At 40.7% G+C, this 27,047-nt stretch overlaps 1 protein-coding gene across 7 annotated transcripts in view; it reads right to left on the bottom strand.

The window, feature by feature from the left end:
- ARHGEF7 (Rho guanine nucleotide exchange factor 7) overlaps positions 1 to 27,047 on the bottom strand; it is a 120,629-nt gene that overhangs the window by 54,038 nt on the left and 39,544 nt on the right. For 5 of the 7 annotated variants that reach the window (XM_066985651.1, XM_048080779.2, XM_066985667.1 and 2 more), the window contains 6 exons: positions 20,068 to 20,152; positions 16,236 to 16,366; positions 13,509 to 13,710; positions 7,414 to 7,502; positions 984 to 1,078; positions 589 to 684 (listed from right to left, as the gene is read on the bottom strand). In XM_066985651.1, coding sequence (XP_066841752.1) covers positions 589 to 684; positions 984 to 1,078; positions 7,414 to 7,502; positions 13,509 to 13,710; positions 16,236 to 16,366; positions 20,068 to 20,152 — 698 coding nt within the window. Of the gene's footprint in view, positions 1 to 588; positions 685 to 983; positions 1,079 to 3,483; positions 4,979 to 7,413; positions 7,503 to 13,508; positions 13,711 to 16,235; positions 16,367 to 20,067; positions 20,153 to 22,255; positions 22,465 to 27,047 lie in introns of those variants that run through there. The other 2 variants (XM_013194480.3, XM_048080782.2) reach the window with 2 other exon arrangements.

The following is a 27,047-nucleotide window of genomic DNA, read 5'->3' as shown; positions in this document are numbered from 1 at the left end:
ACAGGTTCTCTCATTCTTCTTTCCCTTCTTGCTCTCTCTCTGCTTCATGCTTCTTATATGGTACAGTACAGGCATCATGACTGATTTTTTATTTAGCTTGTTATTTCTGCCTATCCTACGTGCCTCTCCCAGCACATGTTGGTGACTACCACTGTTGAAGACCAAAAAATATTAAGCAAAATCTCCCTCTGAGTCCTTCATCCAAGTCACTTCCCCCAGCCTCCCCTCTTCCATCACAGCGTAAGTTCCCTTCATTCTCTTATTCTCCTGATCACCTAAAAATTCCAGCCTCCAAAATAAAAACCACCACTTTTTACCCACCTTCCCACTGACATGCAGTTCATGGATATTTATAAATTGTTTCCAAACTATTTCAAAAATCGCTACCTCTGCAATTGCATTCTAGGGCCAATATCTATCTGTGTGAGCAAGCAGTGATTATCCAAACACCTAACACTTTTTTGCTGTGGCAGCTATAGTTACAAAAAGAGGAACAAAGTTTCATCTCAAACATTAACATACACAACAAGAGAAGTAATAATATTTGCTTGTTAGAATTTTACAGTATCTGCTATGCATTGTACTTACTTGGTGCATTCTTCTAAAGACTGTACAAGCATTTGTTGGAAAGAACTTATTTCTTCCAGGTTTCCCATTAAGTATGAAGTGTTTGCTGAGTTTAACCTGGAGCCAAGGTAAATAAAAGGTGTTTAGGTTTGCAGTTATTGACTAATTGTGCTTTAATAAAACTTACAGCCTTTAAAAAAAAGCTTCTTAGCTTCTTTGATCAAGATCAGCCTGTCCTAGTCAGCAATCAAGCAGAATAAAAGAAACCTGAAGCAGGAATCCCTGCCTCAAAGATCTCACAGTCCACACAAGGAAACATACATTATCACTAAAACTGAATTTTCAACCACATAAACCCTCCCCAGTTCCCAAATGATCTTCAGCCTTATTTTAAAAGCCAAAACAAACTCACATACTTTTCACTAGCTTGTAATGGTCGCAGGTAGTTTGAAAGCATTGTCTGTAGCTCCTTAGCGTATTCATTTTCTGTTTCTAATATATTTTGTAGCACCTACAATAAATGACAATTGCTAATTGGTATTTTTTAAGAGATACTTCAAAAGGTTCAACCTGTTAACAGTTTTAAAACATACAAAAAATTACTTAGCATGGGGTAAATTTAGAAGAAGGTTCCTGTATTAAAAAATATAGCATCAAGAGAAAAGCATTAAATACTATGTATTTATGAAACTCCCAGGAAAATATACACTCATACACACGCAAGCCATCCTTCAGTCACATAACAAAAAGTGTTAACAGAAATACATTATGCTAAAGCAAATTTTTATTGTAAAAGTAAAGGGAGCTATACTATATATAAAAGTAAAGGGAGAGTGTTCTTCCCTAGCAAGGAGTAGTTATTCCTCCTGTGTACTGCAAAACACTCAAAGTGCAGAGAATAGTAAAACACATTAGAAGTTGTAAAAGAAACAAACAATGAGCGTTGTTTTCTCAGTCTCAGTTACAACGCAGAACAACTTATCTTGCTGGTTAAGTGTTCACTTATTCAGATAGCGAAAAGGTCAGATTTATAAATACCAGATAACCGTTGCCTTTACTTAGCAAAATTCTTAGCCTCGTTGCGTTCTTTTTAAATGGGGACGCCTAAGCTTCAACTATGAGTGCAGTAACATACGCTACCACAAGAAAATTACAAGTTTATAAGATACAGCACACTTGCTTTTTGGCTGAATATAAATCAAACAACTGGAATACTCCCAACTATGTACAAGGAAGCATTTTACTGGGCCATCTCCAAGCAGTCTGCTTTAAGATATCCTCCAACATATTCACATCAAATTCTACCATGCTTCTAGCAATAAATTAGTTTTTGTCTTCAAGAAGTTAATGATCTAGCAGGGGAATCGTCAGAATTAAATGCAGTTCACAGGACAGAGTAAGCTTCGAAAACTTTTTGTAATTTATTGCTCATAAGCCACACCAGAAACCTTTTCATTTTGGTACATGCCATATTTGTCAAGCCTGCAGTAATATCTCATTTCAGCATTTATAGTAACGACTGTAATTGAGTGCATTATTCACTGTTCTAGTCAATACTCTTTCTTAGGAAATAAAAAAAGCCATTCATTCCTAAATGCAAACCTGATGAAATAACTTTAAATAGTTCAGTATGTCAATGAAGAATTCACTGTTCCTTTCATTGGTGTCATTGATTCTGCTTATTCCTTGAATGGTTCTATTCATTTGGAGAAAGAGAGAGACCACTTTTGAGTTCATTCTTTTGTTGGAAATCTGAACCGAAGATTAAAATGTCTCCGTTCTCTGCTAAACATGATGACAGAAGAATGTCACAGAGAAAGCTATAGCTGTTAAATAGAAAACTTCAGCATAAAATACAATATGGGTGCACATTTTATTTAAAAAAGCTAAAAACCTTTACCATTTAGACCAGAGGGAACCAAAAAAACTAAATCCATATTTGCACTGATCATAAAACAAATTAAAATCCCACTTTCTAACACAAATACAATACAAAAAAGTCAGTTGTTCAAAAGGAAACATGTAAGTACTTAGGATCCATAAAGTTCAAAACTAAATGTACGATGAATCTTCTCCAACATTGCTTTTCCTACAAAAATCTCCCAGCCAGAAGTCATTATATAGCCATTGGTTAGGAAAAGGAGACAAAACCAAGGACGAAAATGTAATATATTGACAAAGCACTGAACACTATCAGAAAACATCCAAAGACAGGGAAAAAAAAATGCTAGGGATCTTGAAGGGCAAATCCTTTTTCTCAAAGAGTATTTTCCATCCTTTGCTATTAAACAGCTGTCTGAAGAGGCTGAAATGAAAGTTGTTTCATGTTTCAAAACTCAATTATTTTCCTTTCCTTATCTGGATTTTTATTCGAGGGTTTTCTTGGGAACATGTAAAAGATTGGGGGAAAAAGACTTAAAGGATGGGGAAAAAAGAATGAGGAAGCTTCAAAAGTAAAAGCAGCAACCTGGTAAGTTACTGGAATAAAGAAAATGAGTGCAACTAAATAAAACTATGCTACAAAGCCTATATACACAGCACTAGATACTGCTTTATATTATTCTAGGAGTTCACAGCATTGCACAGTACTTTAGACATGCACATAGCTTTAAATGCCTCTTAAAAGAAGTTAAACCTATTTCCCTTTTTTACAAGCACAGTTTCCCACTCCATACAACATTCTTTGAAAACGTTTTTAAGAAGAATAATCTTGCTTACATAGTTCTAAAACATCAGTTTGTGACCTCTCGCATCCTTCCAGCTTGACTTACCTACCTCACGAAGAAGCTATGAGGATAAAACGTTTGGGTTACACTTTGAAGCGATAAGTGCTCAGTGTCGTAACTCAGTATTTTGGCACCAGAGCACCCTTACATTCCTCATATCCACAACTCGCCCGCGAGCTCTGATAATCACCTTTCTTCCCTTTCCTGCTTTCTGCGTGTTCTGGCTGCTGCAGGACCCCATGAGACCTCCAAGACCTTGTTTCCACAACTCCACCACAACATTTGCACAGACAAGGCTGGGTACCAAAAGAGCAGCATTGAAGTGGCAGCTTTTTACAATCCCTAACACTGATGAATGGCAGGCACAGAAAACCGAGCTCAGAGAGCACAAGCTCTCGCAATCACAAGGCATGGAAAATTCAAGCATGGTTAACAGTTCCGTCACACAAAACCCTAGTCATCTCCCTACGGCAAAAGCTACCACCCAAAAATGGATGTAAGTGACCTACACAAAGCTGATCACCTTCCACAGAGGGAGAAGAGGCAGATTTCACAGCTACACTCGGGCACGATCCTGTAGTACATTCCCACTTTATGCAAGTAGTAAGGCACGCAGCTGAAACATCACATTCAGCACTACAGCGATCAATGCATAATTTTCTTCAATCACAAAAATCAGAGACTATCCTTCTTCAAAACAGGCCCTCAAGAAGGCCAATGTAAATCAGCACAAAAGCATTCCGTATCTCAAGGCTCCTCAAAATTTTTCATGAGCTTTGATAAACAAAAACACTTGATCCAACTTGAAAAGTGTGACCTCAAAAGGCATGCTCTGTTTTCAATCACCTATCAAATACTTACATGAAAAATAAAGTCATCCAAATGCTCACACTGTGGAGAAAGTTGCCCGTTTCGTTACCTGATTTTAAAACAGCTACTTAACCTCCAGATAATTGCCTTGTAAGCCGAGGTAACATTTTTATTTGGGACACCACGTTTTAAACTCTCAAGGGATTAACAAGCAAATGTGCCCTGTACTCTCTGCAACACCTACTGCAAGGAGCAGCTAATAAAGCACACTGACATAAACATCTAGTTTGTATTACAAACTTCAGATGGAGCTATGTGAATCCACAAACATAGAACATGCTTACAAGCGGGTAAAGAACAAAATAAAGTGGTGAAAGCAGTCTCATCTTCATTAAATGCACTGTGCCATTAGCCTATGCAGTTATCTCCCCACAAAGGGAGATTAGCAGAGCCTCCCCTACCCTTTCCTGAGCTTCCTCTGTACTGCCTTTTGATTCTTTGTCCTCAGACTGACCAACACACCCACAGCTGCTGCCTGCACCACAAATCTCTCCCTAGGAAAGACAGGGATAAATAATCATGAGGTATACATATGGAGGAATACAGTCACAACTTAAAAGTAGCAAAGAGTTCTAGCAAACCAGTCCCAAAACATGTCAAGAGAGACTTTAACACAGCTTTTAACTCTAACTCAAGCTACAAACTTTCAGCTACAGTTGCCACAGGTTTATTAGGAACTACCATGGTCTTGCCTTAGCCTGGGCTCAATTTTGTTATCAGTGCAGACTGATGATAAAACATCAAGCGAAGGGAAGTCCCACGTCTGTGAGAAGGATCAGCTATAAGAAGCTAAAGTTGCAGCTGACATTGCAAAACAGAACAAAACCTCAACTCACAATTTAAACTGTTTGAACATTAACCTATATATAAATATCACTATGTATTTAATAATTACTTAAAATCATTATCTTCTAGTTATATTGCCATTGCAAGCACTTATTTTTTAAGACGTAGATGCCAGCTATCCTAATTTAGGTTTTGAAAACAGCAATAAATTCTTACCTCTCTGAAAAAAAAACTGCATGCTATAGCAACCTCTCATTCTTTAAACTAAAATAACAACATGAGCTTAAGAATTGGGGGCATTTGCTACACTGTGGAAAAAAGGTGAAAACAAGATAATTATCCAGCTCACTACAAACCAGCTTAAGAACACTACTCTAGGGTCATCTATATTATGATGAATGGGTCATTCTTCTACCTTATGACATAATATATCCTCAACAGTTAATAAATAGCTAGCACTCAAAACTGTGGGAATGTTATTACATCAGTTGAACACAGCAAGGTAGTTGTACTTGAGCAAGGTGAAAAATAACCCTAAGAATACGATGGTCACCAACGTCATTATTTATCATTTAAAAACAAAAAATACAGTCAACTTTAAAAGGCAGCTATGGCTAGCTGTTTCCAGAACTGGATAGTAACTCAAGCCTCCATGAGGAGGACAAAAGTTATTCAGAGAACACTTATAAAAAGCAAACGAACATATTATTTCAAAAATGCATAGCCTTTTGTAATTTAACCACCTTAGCTGTGGTTTTAGGCAAAATTCAAACATTTATTTTCACTGAAGTACACTGTCACCCCCCAAAATTGGCCTAAATTATTAAATAAAAATTGCAACCACCAGTATGCCAGTGTCCAAAATGAATTGGATCTTGAGTTTTAACTAAGCCCAAATTTAAAAGCTGCCACTGTTACTTTACTATCGCATTATGTATAGTTATTATTACTTTATGTAATATTAGGACCTATCAAGAGAAACCACATATAATATTATATTTGAGGAATATATTTACCACTGACTTTTTTTTTAAACCTAAAGAGAGCTGCCAATTTATTTGGATTAAAATTTCAACATAGATTTATACTAAATGTAAGTAAGAGCATCATTCTACCTATTGAAGCAACTAAATCCTTTCTTTGCTGCATTCACTTCAGTTTACTTGTAGGGAATATGTAGGCTTCAACATCAAAACAGCAATAAAGAGAAGACATCTTTGCTACTACACACTACAGCAACTTTGGAAAAAACTGACTATGAAAAAGACTAGAAAGAGATACAGTGAAAAAATGAAGATGAAAAGGAAAAGCTGTCTAGTATTTTGTTGCTGGATGCAACACAGTAAGAGCATTACTTCCTGCAATTTGAAGGAATGGGCCTGCACAGGTATTATTCATTGTGACTAGCAGGTGGGGAATACAACAGCCAAAGCATCGCAGCCCTCCATTTATCATGGCGTTATGGCTGTTGGCAGAGGCACCATGTGAGTGGGGAGGAGCAGGAGCTTGCTTCAGTGTTTTCAGTTAGGGCCCAATATGCAAAACTACTTTGTTCTTCCAGGTGGTTCACGCTATTTATGCCACAACCACAAGAGATGAAAGCATAAAATGATGCTTTATGATCCTGCTAAAAGCTGACAAATAAAATGAACTTAAAAAAAAAAAGAAAAAGATAGAAAGAAACGGGCAGTGGAACCAAAGAAAAAGGAAAGAAAAGCTTGTGCTTTCTTTTTACACCAGCAGGGAGCAGTGGTTAACAAAAAGCATCTTACTGTTTTTGCTTCCAAAAGTATCTACTGTTAGTAAACAAAGGTTTCTCAAAATGGTTACAACAGGATTAAAGATAATTTTGGTATGTTTCTTACATGCATTTACTAAAGATGTATGGGTACTAGACTAAAGAATCCTCAAATGTATTTTAGAGGCTGATTCTATACAGCTTTTGCCATGAAATCAATTGATCAGCATAAGGAAAATGTTCCCAAAGTTAGTTATTGAGTTGATTCATTAGCATAAAAACAAAGAAGGCAAATTCATTGCAAATGTTCAATGTCACCTTCAACAAAAAGTACAAAATATTCTTAATTATTTAAATACACCAGAATTTCATTAATTCTTGGTGATCAGGGAAGAGTGACTGCATATTTGGGTGGCGGTGAGAGGAGAAAAGGGAAGTTAACAACTAGCCAAGCAAGTAAAATGAGCATAACATACTATAGTAATGCATATTACTCACTCGTTTCAGACCACAATTTTGCATCACACTTAAAAATCCATGTGTGTGATATTCCATTTAACTAATAATGATATTATTTATAGAGAATTCACAAAAACCCCGATCTAGTTTTGGCGCTAAGGGTCTGTAAGACTGCCCATTTCTTTGTAGCAATGAGAGCATTTAGTTACGTGAGGTTCTACAGTATATAAAAGCACACAAGGAAGAAAAAGGATCAGGATCACTCACCACATTGTAATAGCTTTTGTTGATTGCAGACGTATCGAAGCCTTTAGGTGGACTCTTCAATGTACCTGATTTGGGGGAGACTGGCTTTTCTGAAATAAAAGGTAATTTTGTGTGAATTACGTGCAGTTTCATAGCTCAACACTAGAGGTCAAACAAACTGCTTTCAAATATTTATAGTAAGATATAATGAAAATAATGCTTCACTGAGAAATGCATATACTTGTGCTTGAAATTATTGGCAAAGAATCAAAACGATTCATGTGTTCACAACGAATGACATGCTAGCCTCAATGAAGGCAAACGAAGTTCTCAATTCTTTTTCTTGGAAACAGAAAAATCAGTCAATTAAATGCGGTTTTCAAATTTTGTTTTAATAAAAGAACAAACAAAAAACATCATCGCAGACTGCAACTGAAGTGTTTTCCAAATACCATGTGCATTTTCAGACAAAAGCTTTGGTATCAGTTTAACGAACTCAGTAAAAGCAACTCACCAACCAAAGGTCAAACAAACCAAGGTGGGACACATAACACTCAGTCTCATTGAAGCAGAATTAAAACACTGCATGAGTAGGAAAGTGACTTACCAGATCAGAGAGACATTTTAAAAAACGAACTGTCTTTTATTGTTAATGAAGTCAAAAAACACGGTTACATACTTGAGATTGGGGTCCTTGATAACAACAAATGCAATCCTTAGTGTAATCCCCTAGTGAACCTACCCCTCAGTTACACGTGCCCTTCCTGGCATGACAACATGTGTTCAAGATCAATCCAACAGCCCCGAAAGCTGAGTGCTGGCTCCCAGGATGGAGACGCACTGAAAAGACACTTCCAAATCCTCCCCTCCCATCCCTACCATTCTTCTAGTGTGATCACAGAGGAGCAAACATGAAGGGAGACACAACCAAAGGTGTCAAGCTGCGTGCCTGAGAAACAGAAGGTAAGACTTCCAGTATCTCTTTTTGATCTCTGACACTTGACCTAGTGCACAACCAAGTGAAGATGCTTGTGAGACTGTATTTATCAGGACACCATGGTGTTTTGGGTTGTTTTAAGTAAGCTGGCTTGTCTAATATGCAAACTTTGGATAAGCCTTTTAGTCATATGTAATCCAAAAAAAGCATCATCGAAACACACCTACTGAAAGTTATACCTTTATTTTAAGAGCAAGCTGTTTTTTTCAAACGCATTTTAATAAACATACATGAATAATTTAACTTTAGTTTACCTGATACCTCAGGCCTTTAAGAATAAATTATGCAAGTCTCAGATAGAGAGCTGCCTTTACAGCAGAAGCCCAGTCAGCCACAGCTGTGGGAAATTCCCATTTCAGTAGAGCCGACCAGGGAAACAGCATCACAAGCAGAACAGCCCGTGGGGTACCAGCCCTTGCTGGACTGTGTGCTGAGTACAGGAATTCAGTGCTTCTTTGGGCTGCCCAGCTGCAGTCCCAGACGTGCACCCTTGTATCTCCACAGCCAGGAGCACTGGATGGGCTGGCCAGCAGTCCTCAAGGGGATGGTTTAGCCAGCAGTCCTCAAGGGGAATGTTTCGTCCACAGGAGCACTCGTGGAGCATCTTTAAGGGGATTTTCTCTCTACTGCACTGCAACTCTCCTCAAAGAAGCTAATTCTAAAATTAAAGTGCAGTCTTAAAGCTACTGAACATGCACAGAAACATTTCTCCTTACCACATTCAGATACCAGATCCTTTCGGTTAAGACCCCCCTGCCCAGAGTCAGCCATAAGTTGACCCACAGCACAAAATCCATTAGCTCCCCCAGTTATCCAGGTGGGCGTACTGGTGCTCTCAGCGCATGCTCTGCTACACAGCTGGGTAATTCCAAGTGACAGGACTCTTGCCACCCAAAAACCCAAGCTGACTGCCATTAAACATTCCATGCAAAAGAAACACCTAAGTTAACATTGCGTAGACAGCTACTCATTTATACATTATATATAATGCTACACATTTATGGGACGATCCCAGCTTGTTTCACTGTACTGAATGATGAAAATGATGTTGTTTGTATGAACTTGGTGATTTACTTTCATTCTCTGTGGGAGCCCTCAACTGATCCTACGATTTATAGCGACTTTCAGGTCCGCTACAAACCCAGAGTTACATTAATCACAAGCCAGAAAGCATGAAAGGAGAGACCAAACAGCCTGATATGCTTGAGGAAGAAGGTAAACACCTGTCCCTGAATTCCATCAGAATACAGATGTCTGACCCCTGTTAATCTGGAAGAAGTTGGCTGCTCATAGAATAGGGGCTCTTCTTCCAGCTACTTTGTCATCTTAAAGGGTGTAAAAACACATCTGTTTCCCTAACATTATGCTTCTGTCCTAAGCTGCTGAAGACAGTAGATTTTTGCTGAAATACAGTGATTTCTGTTACCAGCTGTTCAGCTGAATCAGTTATCCAGAAGAGAACACAAGAACGAATTCAGGTTTAAAAAGAGGAAACAAAAAAGCATCACACATTAGAACCATTTTGCCTGAACAGCCATAATCAGCGCCCAGCTTTTAAAATGCAAAGGCCATTTCTATTGTAGAAACACAGAATCAGACACAGCAAATCAGTCCATCTGTCTGTCACGTCTGGTATTCTGCCTCCAAGCACTGCCTTGCTTCACGAGGAGCAGTAAGACAGTCTTGTTGCAATTAGCTTATTACACAGCGCATCACAGAGGAGAAAATCCTGATCTTGCACATAAGGAATCACTTTCTCAGCAAAAACCAAGATAAGTGTCACTTATCACCCTTCACGAGAGAACATCGGAGTACTTGCACAAACATACAGCGTAATTCAGTCAACGTTTCAAGCAGGTGTCACCCCCAGCCAAAACGCTGGGAACACATAAAGGTCTTAAATCAGGGAATCCACAGGTTTCAGAAGCATTAGCAAGGCCCTGGCACCTCGCCTGTTCCAACACAAGCGCTGTTCCTCAAAACACTGAGAGCTGCAGCTTCCCAAGCGTGACCTAAGCCAGACACCCAGCTTTCCCATACAAAAGGCTCTTCCCTTCTGCCTACTTTTCTCCTCGTCCCAATGTAAACCTGTCACATTAGCGCTGAAAACGCAGCAAGAACACGTACAGCACACAAGCAAATCTGAAACAAGCAAGCACCTGCTCAAGTACTATTCTCATCTATTTTTGCCTGTGGAATAGCACTTGACAAGAGAACAAAATACCCCTCCGAGCATGCATAGGTGGGGAGAAGAAAAGCAGCACTCTTTTTTTTCCTTTTTTTTTTTTTTATTATTTTTAAAGCTGAAAGTGTGTTTGTCCTTCCCTTGAGCACCACAGGACGGGACCAGCAGATACACTTCACTCTTCCACTATACACTGCCTTTTCCCATGACCTGATTTATTTATTTATCTTAAAGCCGTCCAACTAGAAGAACTATTAGCACTGATTTGTGCTGGGCCTGCTACCAACAGAACCGTCAAGAGAGCCTAACAGAAGAGAAGCTAGACAGTAAGAAAACATTAATTTCACTGAAGAATTAGAAAAAAGGTTTGCAAAACCAAACGTCTTCTTTCAAAGCTGTATTACTGTCTGCATAATCGTGCCATTTAAATGGGTTACAATGTTAATACCTAGGAAGTCACCATGTGATTTTTTGTTATTATTTTTTAAACTGGTTAACTATTGGCAGTTGCTACCTAAGTGCTTCCCAGTCTGGCTAAATGCTATTCTTTTCATACTGTAACTCTTAAAACTAAGTCTCCAAACCTCTCTACCGTGCAAACCAGAAGCAGCATTACATGATAAGACTCCACCTAAACCTTAACGTTCCCTCCCTGCTCCACTTAAGAAAAAAACTCATTAAGGCCACACTGTCAAATACCCAAATCTTCCACCCTGTCACGTGCAACATAACAGCAGCATGAAAATAATAATAATAAAAAAAGTATTTCAAAATACTTCTTGACTAGCAATCAAAGAACACTTAAAGCAAGATGTTACAGGGCTTGAAAAGGGAACTGTAAGCATGCTCACAGAAGATGGAGAGAGAAGTGGACCATCTTTTGTTGATCCTTACAGTGTAGGCATATATCTGAGAAGAAACTACTACTGCTACAGTTTCTCTCTTTTATTTGGAAGTTTGATCATAAGCACAAAACTTCAAACAAATCCTCTTTTATCCATTCCAGAGAAAAGCAACACAGAGTCAACAGCAAAATAAATTTGAGATGGGAAAGGATTTTTATTTCCCCAAGATTTATAGTCATCGTTCAGCCTAAGAAGACTAAATGCCATACTTTGCTCCAAAAACTAATTATCATTTCTACAACCACTCATAAAGAGCATCATACATATATCACTGCTCTGTGCTGGCACTATTTGAACTAAAGACACATTCCCTTCCCCAGAAGGAAGTGAGCATGTGAGAGTGCTCCAAGAAGTCTCACAGAAGTCAAAGGGAGCAAGCCCTTGTAGCACCCACTGGGAACATGCCTACAGAGCACAGGGAAAGGAAGAGCTTAGCAGCAAACTCTTCTGATGGTGAGAAGTCAAAGTTAAACCTGGAAGCAGTTCGTCTCAGCCCCAGGGAATCAGGTATCAGACAGGGTTGCAAGGACTGGCAAGAATCCAAGTGCACTTGGTACCAACCTTGGCCTCGCAGCTTTCTGGCTTTCCTGCTTAGGAAAGTTACTTCACCCAAGTGAAGTATTCCTGAAAGACTAAAATAACCTTAACTTCAGTTGCTGGCAGCTTTTGGTTCTCATATATTCACTGCTAAAAGCTACTTCCATTCTGAAGCCTTCCTGCTGACCCAGGTTCCAGTCTCAGGAGTTGGACGACATCAGAACTGATGAAATCCAAACAAAATCTCTGCAGCAATGTTTTAAATGAGTAACATTTAAATGAGTAACAATGGGAAAAGATATTCAACCTGTCCAAAAGACTGCTACAGAACTACAGACAAGACAAAGCACGCTTTGGGAACTGTTTTTCAGGATAAGCCCCATCTGAGAGACCTCCGAAGAACATTAAAGCTAAGTCTTTATATCCTGACTATGCCTAAGAGGATCTAGTTGACAATGACAGTGATACACAGATCTAAGACTCCAGCATTTTGAAAACAGGGACTGTAGACAGCATAACAAGGAAGAAAGCAAGATAATGCAACTGGGGAAGAAAGAACAAGTTTAAAAATTGAGTTTTAACCCCACAGCTTGAGTTACCAACCAAGCGTCTGGCTGGCTGCCTAAAAAAAGTCATGCCAATGTTTTTAGCATGGCCATAAAGAGGTGTTTTGATTGGAGCTATGGCAAGGTACACAGTGGTAAAGCTTCTCAGAGCTTCACTGGGTAGTTACAAGAGCAAAAGGGTTGTCCCCAGTCTCTGAAAGCAAGCAGAGACAGGGAAGAGACAAACAGTAGATCGCATCACCCACATCAACATCCTGGTAGATCAAAAAACATTGTTAGTTCTGATATTTAGTTGTGAAGATGACATTTACAGAAGGCACCTTCACTATATGATTTTCAGGGTGTATCTTTGGTGTAAGAGTGCAGCCGATACAAAGAAAAGGGAAGGCATGGGAACAATAAAGAAAAAAGGTATCACAAACACTATCTTATAAAACTGTCTCTAATCTAACAGTAGATTTTGCTATAATTCAGGATGCTTCCTGCAGGAGTCATTTGCTTCCATCTGCTTTAAAGTACTAAAACTATGGAGGTTTGGGTTTTTTGGGGGGGAGGTGGCAGGGGTAGCAGGAAATCCCACACTATTTAAGCCCAAAGTACCAACTCAAAGCATATCAGTGTCAGAGCCAACGTCTAGCATTCTAGAAATTCAGACTGAAGAAGTCAAAGCAGCCCAACTGCAACCGACAGAAGGCAAAAGAACGTGGGAGTTTTCTGCATGCTTAGTGTTTCCTCAAAACCCCTACAGCACTCTTTATAGCGAACTGGGGTAGGAGTACAAGTTCCTAAGCCCTAATGATTTCTGTGAATGAAGGTCAGTAAATGCAATCAAGCTTAAATAAAAAACATTACTTCTTAATCAGTCCCAGCTACCCACCACTATGCAAAAACAGAGTTGTATAAATACACCCTCCTTTATAACTCACCATTGGATTTTATTTCTCGTACGTAATTACTTGGAAACCACCCTGTTTTGCCATTCAGAGTTCCTTCCCACCAGCCTCCTTCTTCCACTCTTGTAACGTGAATAATATCGCCTTTTGAAATAGAAAGTTCATCTTCATTTGTCTGCTGAAAATTAAATTTTGCTCTCACCACCAACTGATGGTTGCTGTTATCTGTCATGTCCTAGTAAGGATGAAAAAGGATAACTTTAGATGTTTACCATTTCATGAACAAAACAAACATCCATAACATTGAAATAGCGTGCGTGTGCATGTGCCAGCCCTCTTCCCCCCCACTCTCCCCACACATTTTTTATTCTAAGGATTTGCAAGGATGATTTGCCATTTCTGGTGCCTCTGACATTTATATCTATGGATTTCTACCAGTCCCGAGCGTATATCGTCTTATTACAGCCCCTTCAAATCAGAAGCGGGTAAACAGAGCTAAAAAACGAGACTAATTCTTACTCTCAACAACCAACCAACCACAATTCCTATTTGCTGTATAGACTGAAACTGCCCTTAGCAACTAAAAAGGCATAGCAGCTTTACGTCAGAGAGTTTTCTAACCCATTCTGGATTGGGGATGGTGGTACTGAGTTGGGTTTAACTCAAAACCTCTAATGCTGGACAGCAAACAGAGCTTGTAGCTTTCTCCCTGCCAATAACGGATCGTGCTGGAAGGTTCCACACTGGGACGTGCAAGTCACAGGGGTCTGTCAGTGGATGAAAACAGCGCGCACAAATACTAAAAATTGGTTCAGCAATTGACTTTGAAGTAGTTTGTGGCATACTCACAAATCATTTGCCACAAGGTTAGCACAGGTGCAAATCTGAAGCACGTCAGACTTGCAGCTGTCCATACATATGCTCATTCCCTGTCAAAAACGTGAAGGCATTTTATTGCTCTGTAATAACTAAATGCTAACAGCTACTCTAAGAAGTCTTTCAAACGAATGGTGTTCAAACTTGGCATTTTGTTCTTGGATTTCTGTATCAAGCATTTAATGAGAATTAGGACAAACTGCCATGTTAAAAAAGCTAAAAAAGCTAAATGCTTGAACAGCTTTAAATAATCCAAATACAAACCACTGCATTGTAACCAAGAGAACAGGATTGTTAAACATGCCTGTCTTTACCACAAGTACGGCCTACTACCTGTACAACCAAAATAAAAGTAATTTAAGTGAGAAAGTGACTGTAAGCAATCCTAGTCAGCTATCCAGGTAACAGAATTTCATTTACACGTTGGCTGTACACTTGAGGTGATTAAAATATCTGCCGTGTAATGTCATTAGAATCATACTACATGTCAGCTTAGTTGATATTCACAGCAATTACGTTATTGCATCACATCTCAATTTAACAATCAGACTATTAGTGGCTGAGAAACTGTAGGAAAATGAGGGCAAATGAAACGCTGAAAATACACAGAAAGCCCCAAGATACTGCACGTCACAAAACATCTGACAATGACATTGGCATAGATTCAGTTAAGTGTCTCTGCCTTAGTCCTCTGCTTGCACATCATGCGTTTTCATTTATTACAATTGCTCAACAAGAAAAATCGTTTTGCCTTAGCAAACAGCAAAAAGCCACAAAATAAGCAACAACATTGCGTAGTGACATCAGCTACAGCCCATTCCCTTTCTCAGGCTCTCCAGTAGAATCAACTGAGTACCAGCTGGTAAGAACTGTTCCAAACTGATCACCTGCAGCAACAAAACCAAACTAAGTATTTTCCTGGTGTTGGTCACCAGCTCTCTTCTCCTTGCTCTAGCACTTCTCTACCCCTTTGTAACCATCTACAAAGCTGCTCAAATCACCAGACTGATACAAACACTTAAAATTTATTATTTCAGTGATCCAACTAACAGCTAGTCTCAAACGGTTTCACCAGCAAAACTGAGTGGGTGGTGAACAGCAGAGTGGGAGCTGGAATTAGTGGCCTAGGGCAAGAACTCGCATGGGCTCTGCTACCAGAGAAAACACGTCAAACCACACCTAAGAAAATTTAAGCGGAGCACTGTGTTAAGGTTCCACATAGCAATCACCACACAGTTCAAAAATGCCTCCCCTAAACATGAAAAAAGCAGTTTACAGTGGGGGTCTGAACCCTTCCTACAAACCTTTTAGTTGCTAAAAGCACCTTTCATCACAATTATTTTCAGTGCAATATTCCACCCTGATTTCAGCTGCACTGTGAAACAACTGCCCATGCCACGCAGTTACCTGAAAGCTATTTGAAGGATTCACCTTGAAACCTAGCGGCAAACAAGAGTAACTGCCAGTACTACCAACATTAGAAGTCCTACCCTTGCTGAGGTTTGAATATCCTTCGTTAATCATCCCTAAACTCATTAAGTCAGTATAGCTGAAGACGAACATGAGATTTTGCCTTTATGAGAATAAGTCCTTACACTTATGAAGTAATTGCTGGACTAACACTCCATACGTAGACAACACAGAATGGTAAATGAGGGAGGAGAAAAACAATAACAACAAAAATACCACCACCCTAGAAGTTCTCAGAAAAGTTGCGTGTATTATGGAACATAACAAAAGCTGCAAAAATAGAACTTCAGTCTTGAACTACAGAGGTGAAAGAGAGCAAAACAGTAAACAGTTGTTCGCTAGGCTATTGTTTACTTATAAATTTAGTCAAAAAGACAAAAACACACCTCAGCATGTTTCAGTTCTAGAACTTACCAGACTCCGATATTGTCCCTGAAAGAGCTTTGAAGTTCTACTGTGTAAAGACTGCGATCCCAGAGAATCAAAAGACTTTATCCGATGAGATGAGGGACGTGCACATACAGAGTCGCTGCCCAGCCCTATGTCTGGAGAAGGGAAGAAAAAGTAAACATCAGAATTTGACAAGTTTTCATATAGCTTTCTGCCCAGTTCTGAAACGCTCACGTACTTAAAGCAGATTCAGAGTATCTGTGGTTGCTCAGTAATTCAAGATTTTAAGAAAATGAAGCAACAGTATGAACTGAAATCCAGAGACACTGTCGGCTTCTTCCACATACAGACAGGAAAACAATTTGAGCTATTTAGGAAGAGGAGGGTTAGGATTTTATTTCTCCATTCCTACCCGCTACCAGTCTATTTAAAGGTAATTAACCAACATCATTTTAGCTAGTGGCCAAGAAATCTGAATGCATAAAACTTGCTTGAAGTAAAGCCAGCCACATCTGTTTCTTAATTCTTCCCCCCAACCACCGCCATCTCCTTCTCAATTAAAACATTCTTTCCACTGTCTTCCTACGTCCCTCTCTCCCACCCTTTTTGCCAACTCAGCTACTTCTTCTCTGAGGGCAAGGGGGAAGCGAGGGGCAGAAAGGAAGCAAGCTGCTTGCTTGGAACAAAGAACACCTCACCCCCTGCAACTTCTCCCCGCTTTCACTTGCCCCTCTCACAAAAAGCACATCTGCTTGAGAAGTTCACCCAGAGGGCTGACGGCGAGGGGGCAGCAGGGCCGGGCCCAGGCCACCACCCCAGCTGGGAGCGGGGCAGTGCAGGCCCAGCAAGGCCCCACCTGAGGGATCGCAGGCCAGGGCTCAAGCAGGGCAGGGCCCCAGCTCTGCAGAAAGCAGCTTCTGGGTGCCAGGGCCCTAGCACATGTATATGTATGGACATATGGGTATATATGGAGCCTGTCCCCAGTGTTACAGAGGGGCAGGGGCTGCTCTCAGCTGCACCAGCTCCCAATGGGCCCTGAGCCCTCAGAGCCAAACCCCCCAGAAGGGGGATGCTCTCAGGGCCCTTACGCATGGGACACATTAAAGCAGACAAGCGTTGCTCCTTTACCCATGGTGTGACAAGTCGATCCTTTTCCTCATGGTTTCCACATACAAGGATATTATTTAGTGGGCTTCTGAGCTTCGAAGAGCCCTGAAAGCAATGTAGCAATGTCACTCTGTCTAGTGACATCCAGGTTTGGGACTAGGCAAGTCTCCCACCTGCTCTCCTGGCTTTTATGCCCCTTAATCTGTTTCCTAGCAGTTTGCTGTGCCTCCCAACACTTGTCCTGTATTAGAGGTACACAGAGACAAACGCGTTCTCCCACTGTCGCTTTCAAACTAAGGCAAACAAGGATTATGCAACCCTAGTTATTTTTGGTGAAAGAAGTGACACATGCAGGTTCAGTTCCATAAAAAGACTGGTGAACAAAGTACATCTGCTGTTCCGTGTCACATCTGAAAGGACAACTCGATTAGCCTACAAGAGAAAGCCTTTCAGCTTCAGCACAGCATCTAACAGCAGCTGAGATGCAGGAAAAGGGCAAGAGTGACACGGGCAATGAGCACAGAAGGAAAACGTTGGCAAAGGATGCTCAGCCTCTGCAGGGTTGGAGCAAACACCTTCCTCAGGTGCATCTTTTTAACTGAGTCATTATTATTCTTCAAAAAGCATTATCCTTCAGGAAATATGCAAATATGAGCTCTCTAGTCGAATAGTTCAATATTAGAACTATTATCCATACAAAATATGCAAGTTAGGATGAATATCATTACACACTGAATTCATAAAACACCTCACACTTTGAACTTTCTTTCTTAAAAGCATTTAAAGGGCACTGCATTAATATAAACACCGCTGATTATGGTCCATTACAAAAAGAACACGTGTTTGTTTTTTTTTTTTCTTTTTCCATAAGCTTTTTTTCCATTCCTCTTTTTTTCATAAACTGCTTGGAGGGAAATGAGACTAGATCATGGCCTTAATTTGTAAATCTTAAAATTACAGCTAATTCCAGTGCTCCCCAAAGCTTTCAAGTTGTAGTAGTAAGAGAACCGTGAGGAACCAACAGAATTTAAGGATTAAAAGTAACTTGAAACATCTCCATGCCCATTTTGTTATGGTTCCTATCTGCAGTCAAATAGGAGAACAGACACACCACCAAATCCAACATTAAACCTACGGACAGTTCACCTAGGAAAAGAGCATGAGGTTTATTCACTGTGGCATGTTCCAGCTTCTGGGCAACCATAAAATGCTCTACATAAAAATTGCTTAAGCATGGCCTGATTTCCAAAGTTTTCTGTTTTACTACAGCACAACTAATGCGCCACCACAAGAGCACCCTTTGAGGCTTGAATTAGAAACTGCCTCTGTACAATCTGAAAAGAAGAAAAAATATTACAAACAAACCACACAAATTGCAATTATTTTTACCAATAACATCTGAATGCTTGTGAATTATTTAGACACTTTGATAGACTTAAAGGGCTTCCAGACTCCACGTATCAAATAAACAAGTTAAGTGATTTTCTCAATGGCATTATTGTCAGGGGGGAAAAAAAAAAAAAAATCATCTCTGCTGCCAAAAACTGAAGAATCTTGACTGGCAACAGGGTTTGCATGTTAGGGAAATATATAATTTCGTAGTTTTCACAGAACTTTCACACTTCCATCCAATGATTTCCAGTGTTTGTAACACCTTTTCTTCCTCTCCAGTTCTCAATTTCCTTACATCAATTCTTCTCCCCTTATCGGTCTAGAAAAAGCAACCGGTACCTTGATCGTATCCCCTCCAAAGTTAAAGAACCTGAGGGAGGGTACATATTTAACAGCCTTTCATCACACTTCAGGCTCATTACTCACACTCCTTCCTTCACAAAAAGGATTCATCTCAGAAGAATCTGCATACACCTCAAGTTTCTGCAGACTCAGATCTGAAAGTCATCTTCCAATACTAGACTAGGGAGGTAGGGTCTAAAATGCCTTCGACACAGTCACCCAATTTAATTGTTTGTAAATACAGTTGGTCAGGAAGATTTATGCAGCTCCGCTTGCTTCTAGGAATGAGGCAACAACACAGTTTGCATGTGGTTTTGATTTTTGGTTTCCATACCAACACCAACACCTCCCTCCCCCCATGAAAAGGATCAGTCAGGGTCCTTTCTAAGACCAGCTGCAATTGTGACTTTTTGATGTGGATATTAGTCTATTGATGTCTGGACCAAACAGCCACACTTGCCCCTCTCCCCTAAAGACTGCTACAGGTCAGTGTGCAGTAGCAGCTTTAAAGATGTACAGAAATCATCTACATTTCCACTTGAAGTTAAGATGAGAGGCAGTATCTTCAACTGGCCTAAGTAACTTCGAAGAAGTCAATGGTACTACTCCATGCCCACTCACTACAACTAAGAATTCAATTGGAGAAGTCACTCCTAAGGGGTATTTTCTGATGCAAGAAAAAAAAGCCAAAAAAATCCCTTTTGCAATGGACCAGGGGAGTACTACATAAGAAACAACATATTTATTACACTAACCAGCAAAAGATTCTTTTTCTAAGAATTATTGCTAGCTAAAAGGCTCAGCCTTAGGTCCACAGCAAAGCCTTCTTCTGCAGAAGACACCAGAGAACCCAGACAGGCTGCTGCTGAAGTCTTAACAGAGTGCAACAAAGAAACTCTTCTAAAATGCTGCAGAGGTTGTTTTTATCTTAACTATAGGAACAGGCATAAATATACACTGATGCAAGTTGAACACAAGGTAGGAGAGCAAAGTAAACAGAGTAAGCTGTACTTACCTGCAGTCACCTTGTTTAATGCAACTAGAGAGCTGAGAACTTTGCTGAAGTTCTGTCCCTGATAGAGATCATTTGCATCAAAAGTCTGAAAAAAAAAAAAAAACATACATTAAGTCCTAGGAACAAGCCCTTAAACTAAGTATATCTATCATCATCACACAAACCATGACTGTAGGAGCTACTTCCTGATTAAGGTGATCAGTCTTCCAGTGGCTGTCATGGATCAGTTAAAACGCGGAGGGTTTCCCCCCTTTTTTCAATTTCGAAGCTCATTTTTAAATAGAAAGAAAAATACAGAAGCAGCTGCATTTGATTAAAAAAAGCTAAAGATATCAAGTGTCATTTAAACTACAGGAAACCTGAATAAAATGCCATTATCACAAGAGAGCACCTTTACTCAGACATTTTGGCCAACCAAGTTACTTTACTGGGTAGCATTCAAAGCACTGCATTACTCTCAGCACGTTCTTCTTTTGCTGTAAGTAGCTCACAGCCACTGTACCTGATTGTCCATACAATATTTTTAAAAATATTACAACGTACTTGCCATCTCTTTATTCTACAAGGCAGAGGAATACTGCATTTCTTAAGAGTTAATGAATTTTACGTTGCTGCATAGGTTTGATGAAGAACGATGTTTGGGAAGGGGAGGAACGAAAGGTGAAGTTATTTTACTTTATTTCATTTTTAACTGCGGGAAGCAGACCCAAACCTCAAACTATCTCATAGAAAACATACCAGTAGCTTTCAAGCACTGGGTGATGACACTGAACATCTGGATTTTCAGGGGGGAAGGAAAAAAGAAGAGACCCATAATATTTGCCTGAGGTAATGGAAACATTCATCCACAATCTCAAGAAAATAGCTCTCGCAGTAGATTCTGCATAGGTTGAAAGGAGTCGCAGTATTCCCTTGTGCAAGATTAAAAAAGGACAGCAAAAGCCTGCTATTACAGTTGTTCCAGCTGATTTAAGAAACAGAAAGATTCAGTTTCCTGCAGCGTCACAGCTTTTATCTAAAAAAGAGTCAACAAGAAGCGGGTTGTTTTCCTGGCAAGACCCAGCCCGCAGGCACTCCCATGGGATATCTGTAGTGCAGAAGGCAGCCTGCAGGGGCACGAGAGGAAAAGGCTGCATCCCCAGAGAGAGAAAGGGACACAGGAAGGCTGCGACAAGAAGGGGAGCTTGGTTAAAACAGAGTAGGGAAAATCTTCATGGAAATTATCTAAAGTAACCGCCTAAGGGACAGACAAACCAGTTGTGACCAGTTATGTGATCTACTAACAACAGTAGAGCAGATTTAGGGAACATTTAAGTGACAGAATTATTCAGTAAGGGGGGAAAAAAGTTTCCCAAAGCATTCACTCTATTTGTACAACGAGCCGCTATTGCTCACATAAAACAAGTCCTAATTATTCCATCAAGTTTCACCGGGCTACCGATCATTTCAGGAGTATTCACGTTTATTTGAAGCTCTAAGGAGTAAGTAGAGGGACCAGGGAATTGCCTTGATGTGGGCTCTGTAACAGACTCTCAGAATCACAGAAGGGTTGGAAGGGACCTTAAAACTCACCCAGTTCCACCCCCCTGCCATGGGCAGGGACACCTCCCACCAGAACAGGCTGCCCAAAGCCCCATCCAGCCTGGCCTTGAGCACCGCCAGGGATGGGGCAGCCACAGCTTCTCTGGGAAACCTGCGCCAGTGCCTCACCACCCATAGGTGTAAAGGTTTTTTCCAGAAACACAAGAAATTATTTTAAGATGCACACAAGCAAGATAAGTAAATAGCCTAAGTGACCGCAGAACTTACAAACCTCGCTTAAATGGAAAAGCAGACTGGCGAGCAGTGGTTAAACTGATCTAATTGGGACAAAGAAAGCTGCTATGGAAGAAGAAAGCAATAGATGCTTATAATTGTAATTACTAACTATATGCTCACTGTGGCAGTTTTTAAACTAGCAAACTGAAAGAATGAACAGAATCACAAAACAGTGGCCCTGATCCTAAAAAAAAAAAAAAGAAATTTTAGAGACGGGTACTTGTGCGGACACCAGAATTGGTTAGAAAGGTACCAAAAAGTGGGGAGAGAACTATTAAAAAGGAATATTTAAGAAAACGTTATAAGCTATAGCTTAAACTTACCGCTAACAACGACAATAATAATTATCCTAAATAGATTTTAAGCTCACCTTCATTCTGAACTCGGATTCAGCCGAGAGCTCTCCCAGGCCAGGCTAACTGGAGCACAACAGGACGCAAGCGCGCCTGGTTTCCTGTTGTGCTGGGCTATGAGGGACCCCAAGAAGGACGTGATTGGGCCCTCCGACACGTTGGATGCCATAAAAAAGCCTGTATCCAGGACATGCGTCCAGTCTGCTGCCTCGCAGGAAACAGCAACACAATGAGAGGATACGAGAAACGTTTGCTTCCTTGCGGTGTTCTGCAGAGGCAACGTGACAGGAAGCCACCCGCAGCACTGTCCCAGCCAGGATGCCATTAATAGTCTTTAATAAAAGGAGGGGGGGGGGGGGGGCATGACACCCTCCAGAGGGGTTTTGTACTGGTATAACAAATGTTTAAGAATAAACTGACGGAGGGATAAAGAAGGATGAAAAACCGCACGTGTTCTGAGCTTGTGAGGCTACTGCGTTGTTTGCACATCAAAACCAAGTTCAAATACTTGATTATAAATATCCTGTATCCAAAAAAAGACGAAACGCCCACAACAACAAACATCCCCCTTCTATTTTAGGGCACATTTGCTGGTTTCACAATACATGCAAAAACTCTCCAAGTAAAATCATCTCAGGATGTTTTAAGAAGAGCTTATGAGGAATTGCTACATAAGATTTCATTCCAGGTTTTCAACAGAAGTTGGACTTGCATGTGGTTTACCGACTTCATTCTGGTAGCCACAAGCAGATCTACTAAGAGAAGTGACCCTTTAATACATCACAGCTGGATCTGAGAGCATCGTTCAGGAACTTCTCTGCTGAGCATCGCTGGACAACGAAAGCCCATCCATGCGTCCCTTCTGTAACTGCCAGAATTGAGGCTGAATTTTGGGATGTCAGTATCAAGCAGTTATTTGTACATCACACACCACTACCAAAAACAAGGTCTGCATGTTAGATTACCTTCTAGAATACTGTTATAGCCCACAGCATGAACTCAAACATGCACATGCTTACAGCAGTCCTTAATACCTAAAAGTGCAAACACTTTAAAATATAGTAGCTTGAAAACACTGTCTTTTAAACATTTTGTGACAGACACACATAGACACTAAACAAGTCTTCAAGGAAAAACATTTCCATCACAGCCTTGCTTTCCAGGCAAACAACATTTCAAACTCTGCAGAGGCTCAACCTGCGCTAAGTTCGCCCTCCTGTTCGTCCCATTCCTACCTTCCCCCAGCACGCCCCAACAAAACATTGGTCGGGATGCAACTAGGAAACTGGCATGTCACAGCAGCTGAGGACCCAGACAAGCCAAATCCCTTCAACAAACTTCCAAATAAAATAAATATCGCCCTTTGTTTTTAAATTCCAGGGAATTGACTACATGTAGATATGCCTTTTTAAAGTATTAACATAAAGCACAGCTATTAAATAAAGGCAGAACAGGATGATGTTGGGAGCTTTACGCTGGAAACACTTTGCAATTTGTAAATAGTTAGCTGGGAGTCAATGAGCTAAGCAGACTGATCCTCTTCTGCCTCTTTTTATTGGGCTCTTTTCCTCTTCTTTTACAAGGTTCTCGTGTTATTCTCTTCTCTCCTGCGTTTCAACATCTTGCACGCCAATATCTCAGGCATGTCCTACACTCTAAAAGCAGACCAGACCAAACAGCCTAATAAAGAGGGGACTTGTGTTATCTAAAGCACTACTCTGGAGCACGCTGGCCCTTTCGGTCACAGCACGGTGATGCTGCAGCCTGCTGACTGCCTATCACGACCCTCAGAAGCTGCCTTCTCCTTCCATGCCCCCAGTTCTCAGCGTATGAGCCTGGCTCTCCATAACTACACCTGCATTTTCTGCCCTGAGGACTTCAGCGGGAGGCAAACTTTGTTGGTAAGAATGTTACGACCTCTTCTGGGTGATGAATGAGGTGTTAAACGTGGTCACGTATCAATGGCAGCAAATACCCTATAGAAAGATGCACGTTAGAAGGCAATTCCTCATCTGTAATTGCTTTAAAAGCTATTAATTGGACGGTTTTAAAATTCATTACATATGAGCTATATTGATTTTTCCATTTCTGACGTTTCTTCACCACCACGCTAAAACGCCTCAGAGATCCATTTCATCCATGTAATGTTGCACAACTACCACATCCATACTCTCATGTCAAAGCACAGCTGACTCCTGCATGTGTCCATTTAAACTCCAGCACATTACAAATGGCCATGGCAATACACTCAGGTCAGCCTAAGGCACTTGAACCACTAACCCTCTGGGATTGGAAACCATTTTGGTTGGAAAGCAAAATAACCATCCCTCTGGGGATGGAAATGTCTGTTCAGAAGGTGTTTATGACCTAATAATAATGAATTAAAACCAATGAAGTAACACTTCACATCCCTGCAACAAACAGTGCCTTCTGAAATGACAAAAATATTAACTTCGGAATACGTGAAAGAAAAGATAAAGAAGAAAATTAGGTCAAGAGTGTATACGGTGAAAGCAAACGCAGGTATGCCAAAAGCCTGCAGCAAGCACAAGTTTTTCTTCAAGCTAGCCACTTCCAAGTCCTCAGGCATCCTTTATAGTACTGTGCTTCTTCCCTTCTAGCCCATGAAGCCAGAAGCTGGTCACGGTGGTAATATTTTCAAAATAGCATTTCTCTGATATAAGTTGGGGACAGGAAAAACTGGGGGTGGTTCAGACAAGCTGCCAGGCAGGCACTTTTTCATCACCTAAGGTCACCAGCAGATTTAAGATTGGTGGAACCCTTAAAGCAACACAGCACCAGTAAGGCTGTACCTAACAGTCATGGTAAGGAAAGTTCACAAAATGGTTAATGGAAAAATTGGAAGATTTATTTTTTTTTAAACAAACATTTTCTTGCTAGACTGGTGCCTCAAATACCCACACATACCGTATTCCAAGCAGATATTAGCATCTTAAGCACCTGACAAAAATAGATGACAGCTTCCTTTAAAGCCCTGCACTGTGAACGGCAGCAGCTGAGGAGCTGCCTCGCGAAGAGCCCAGATATCTGCGCGGCACAGATAGGGCTGCCGCTGCGAGCCTCGCCAGCCGGCCCCAAAATAAGCTGCAACCCCGGGGCTGAATGCACAAAACCAGCAGGACGCTTTCCAGCTCAGCCTGGTGGCCTAGGGCCCCTTGTGCGAAAGATTAAAAGAAGGTTGGCTTGCTCACCCCGAGGAAATGAAAGGAAATGAGCAGGGTCTCTCGGCGTCACCTGCGGAGTTTGGCAGCGGCCAGCATGACCGCACAGGATGCGTCATCCCACCTGGTCCTGGCGGGCAGACTGCCGCGCTTTTGGCTGCGGGAGCGCGAAGAAACAAGGGGTAGGAAAAAAACAACGGCTCTGTTAGAAAATGGTGACCTTCTTCGCAAACATTAGGAACCTCCTGGTCCTCTACCCTCCTCCCCCTGCGTATTTCTGCCCCTACAGCAGCTGGCAAGGGGCAGCCAGAAGCGCCATTCCCGTTGCACCTTTCTGTGATCACGCCTAACGCGGCCAGGCTAGGGAAGAGATCACATAGGTAAGCCCACAGGCAAAGCACAACCGTCTTTGTTCCTTCCAACATCAGGTCAGCTGTGAGTGCACTCGGTCTCATTCAGCTCTTCTGCAGCAGCTGGCTCGGAGTAGGGAATTATCATCTGAAAGCTGCGGCAGTAAGAGGAAAGATAAGAAAAGCGGGGAGCTATGACAACAGGGAGGAAGGAAAGGGGATGGGGGAGGAGAGGAGATGATTGTAAGTGTTCTGGAAATTTGTACGAAGCACACTGTTTCCCAAATCATAATGCACAGCACAAGGGAAAGCTAAAAAAATTGCGTTGTTCCAAAAATTAAAAGCAAGACAAATAACTGGGAGAACAGATCCGCAGTGCAGGATTTGTGTGACCTGGGAACACTTTGCAAGGGAAATTAAAGCTCTTTGGTGTATATACACGAAGAATATATAAAGATTCAGAGATCTGGAATAAAATTCATTGCTCATAAAACTAGTCCTCAAAAACAAAAACTTAATTATATTAAGAACACCTAAAAAGCTTCAATTTCAATAATGAATAGTACTTTAAAGACCTGACACATTATGTACTAAAGCAGGCACAACCAAAAGTAAAAGCATGTATCAAAGCTTGTAGCATGTGCATGCGTGCGCGTATGAATCCCAATATACATTTACAACACAAATTCGAAGAGCACCAAGGTTAAAAACAAAAACACCAATACTTAGAGTCCCTGAAGATGTACTAAAGCCTTTCATCTCCAAGATTTTCCCCCCCAAAGCCAGCCGCATCAAAGCACTAACGCAGGGCATTCACTTCAAACACCATGTAAGCATTTTACCTAAGCCATTGCTTCAAAGTCAACATCTAAACTTTTCTGAAGTTAAACATACATGACTTACTTTTCATGAACCCCAAAAAAGGCATGGAAGAAAATCCACACAAAAATACTAGGCTCCTTTCTGGAAATGGACTGTACCATTTGTGAGGCTTTCCCAATTTGTTGTTAGAATGTGACACAGCAAGTTAGCATCCTGAAATGAATTCTGGAAGGACTTTCTTTAGCAAGGAAGTTAGAGAATTTTGTATTTTAAGCTACAGGTTTTTAGTAGTAGCAAAACAACATGTGATTTGAGAGAGAAGGGTTAGCAACACCTGCATTTGTGTTTTTATTTAAGAAAACAAAGGAGTTTGTTCCAAATTTCTACCTGCACAACGGAACAAGGACTACACCTATCACGTTTTCATCCTAACTTGCTTTAAAATTGCTTTGTAG

The sequence above is a fragment of the Anser cygnoides genome, chromosome 1 (assembly GCF_040182565.1).
Source record: "Anser cygnoides isolate HZ-2024a breed goose chromosome 1, Taihu_goose_T2T_genome, whole genome shotgun sequence".
NCBI lineage: Eukaryota > Metazoa > Chordata > Aves > Anseriformes > Anatidae > Anser > Anser cygnoides.
Note: the sequence above shows the minus strand (reverse complement) of the source record. Positions and strands in the feature narration are given on the sequence as shown.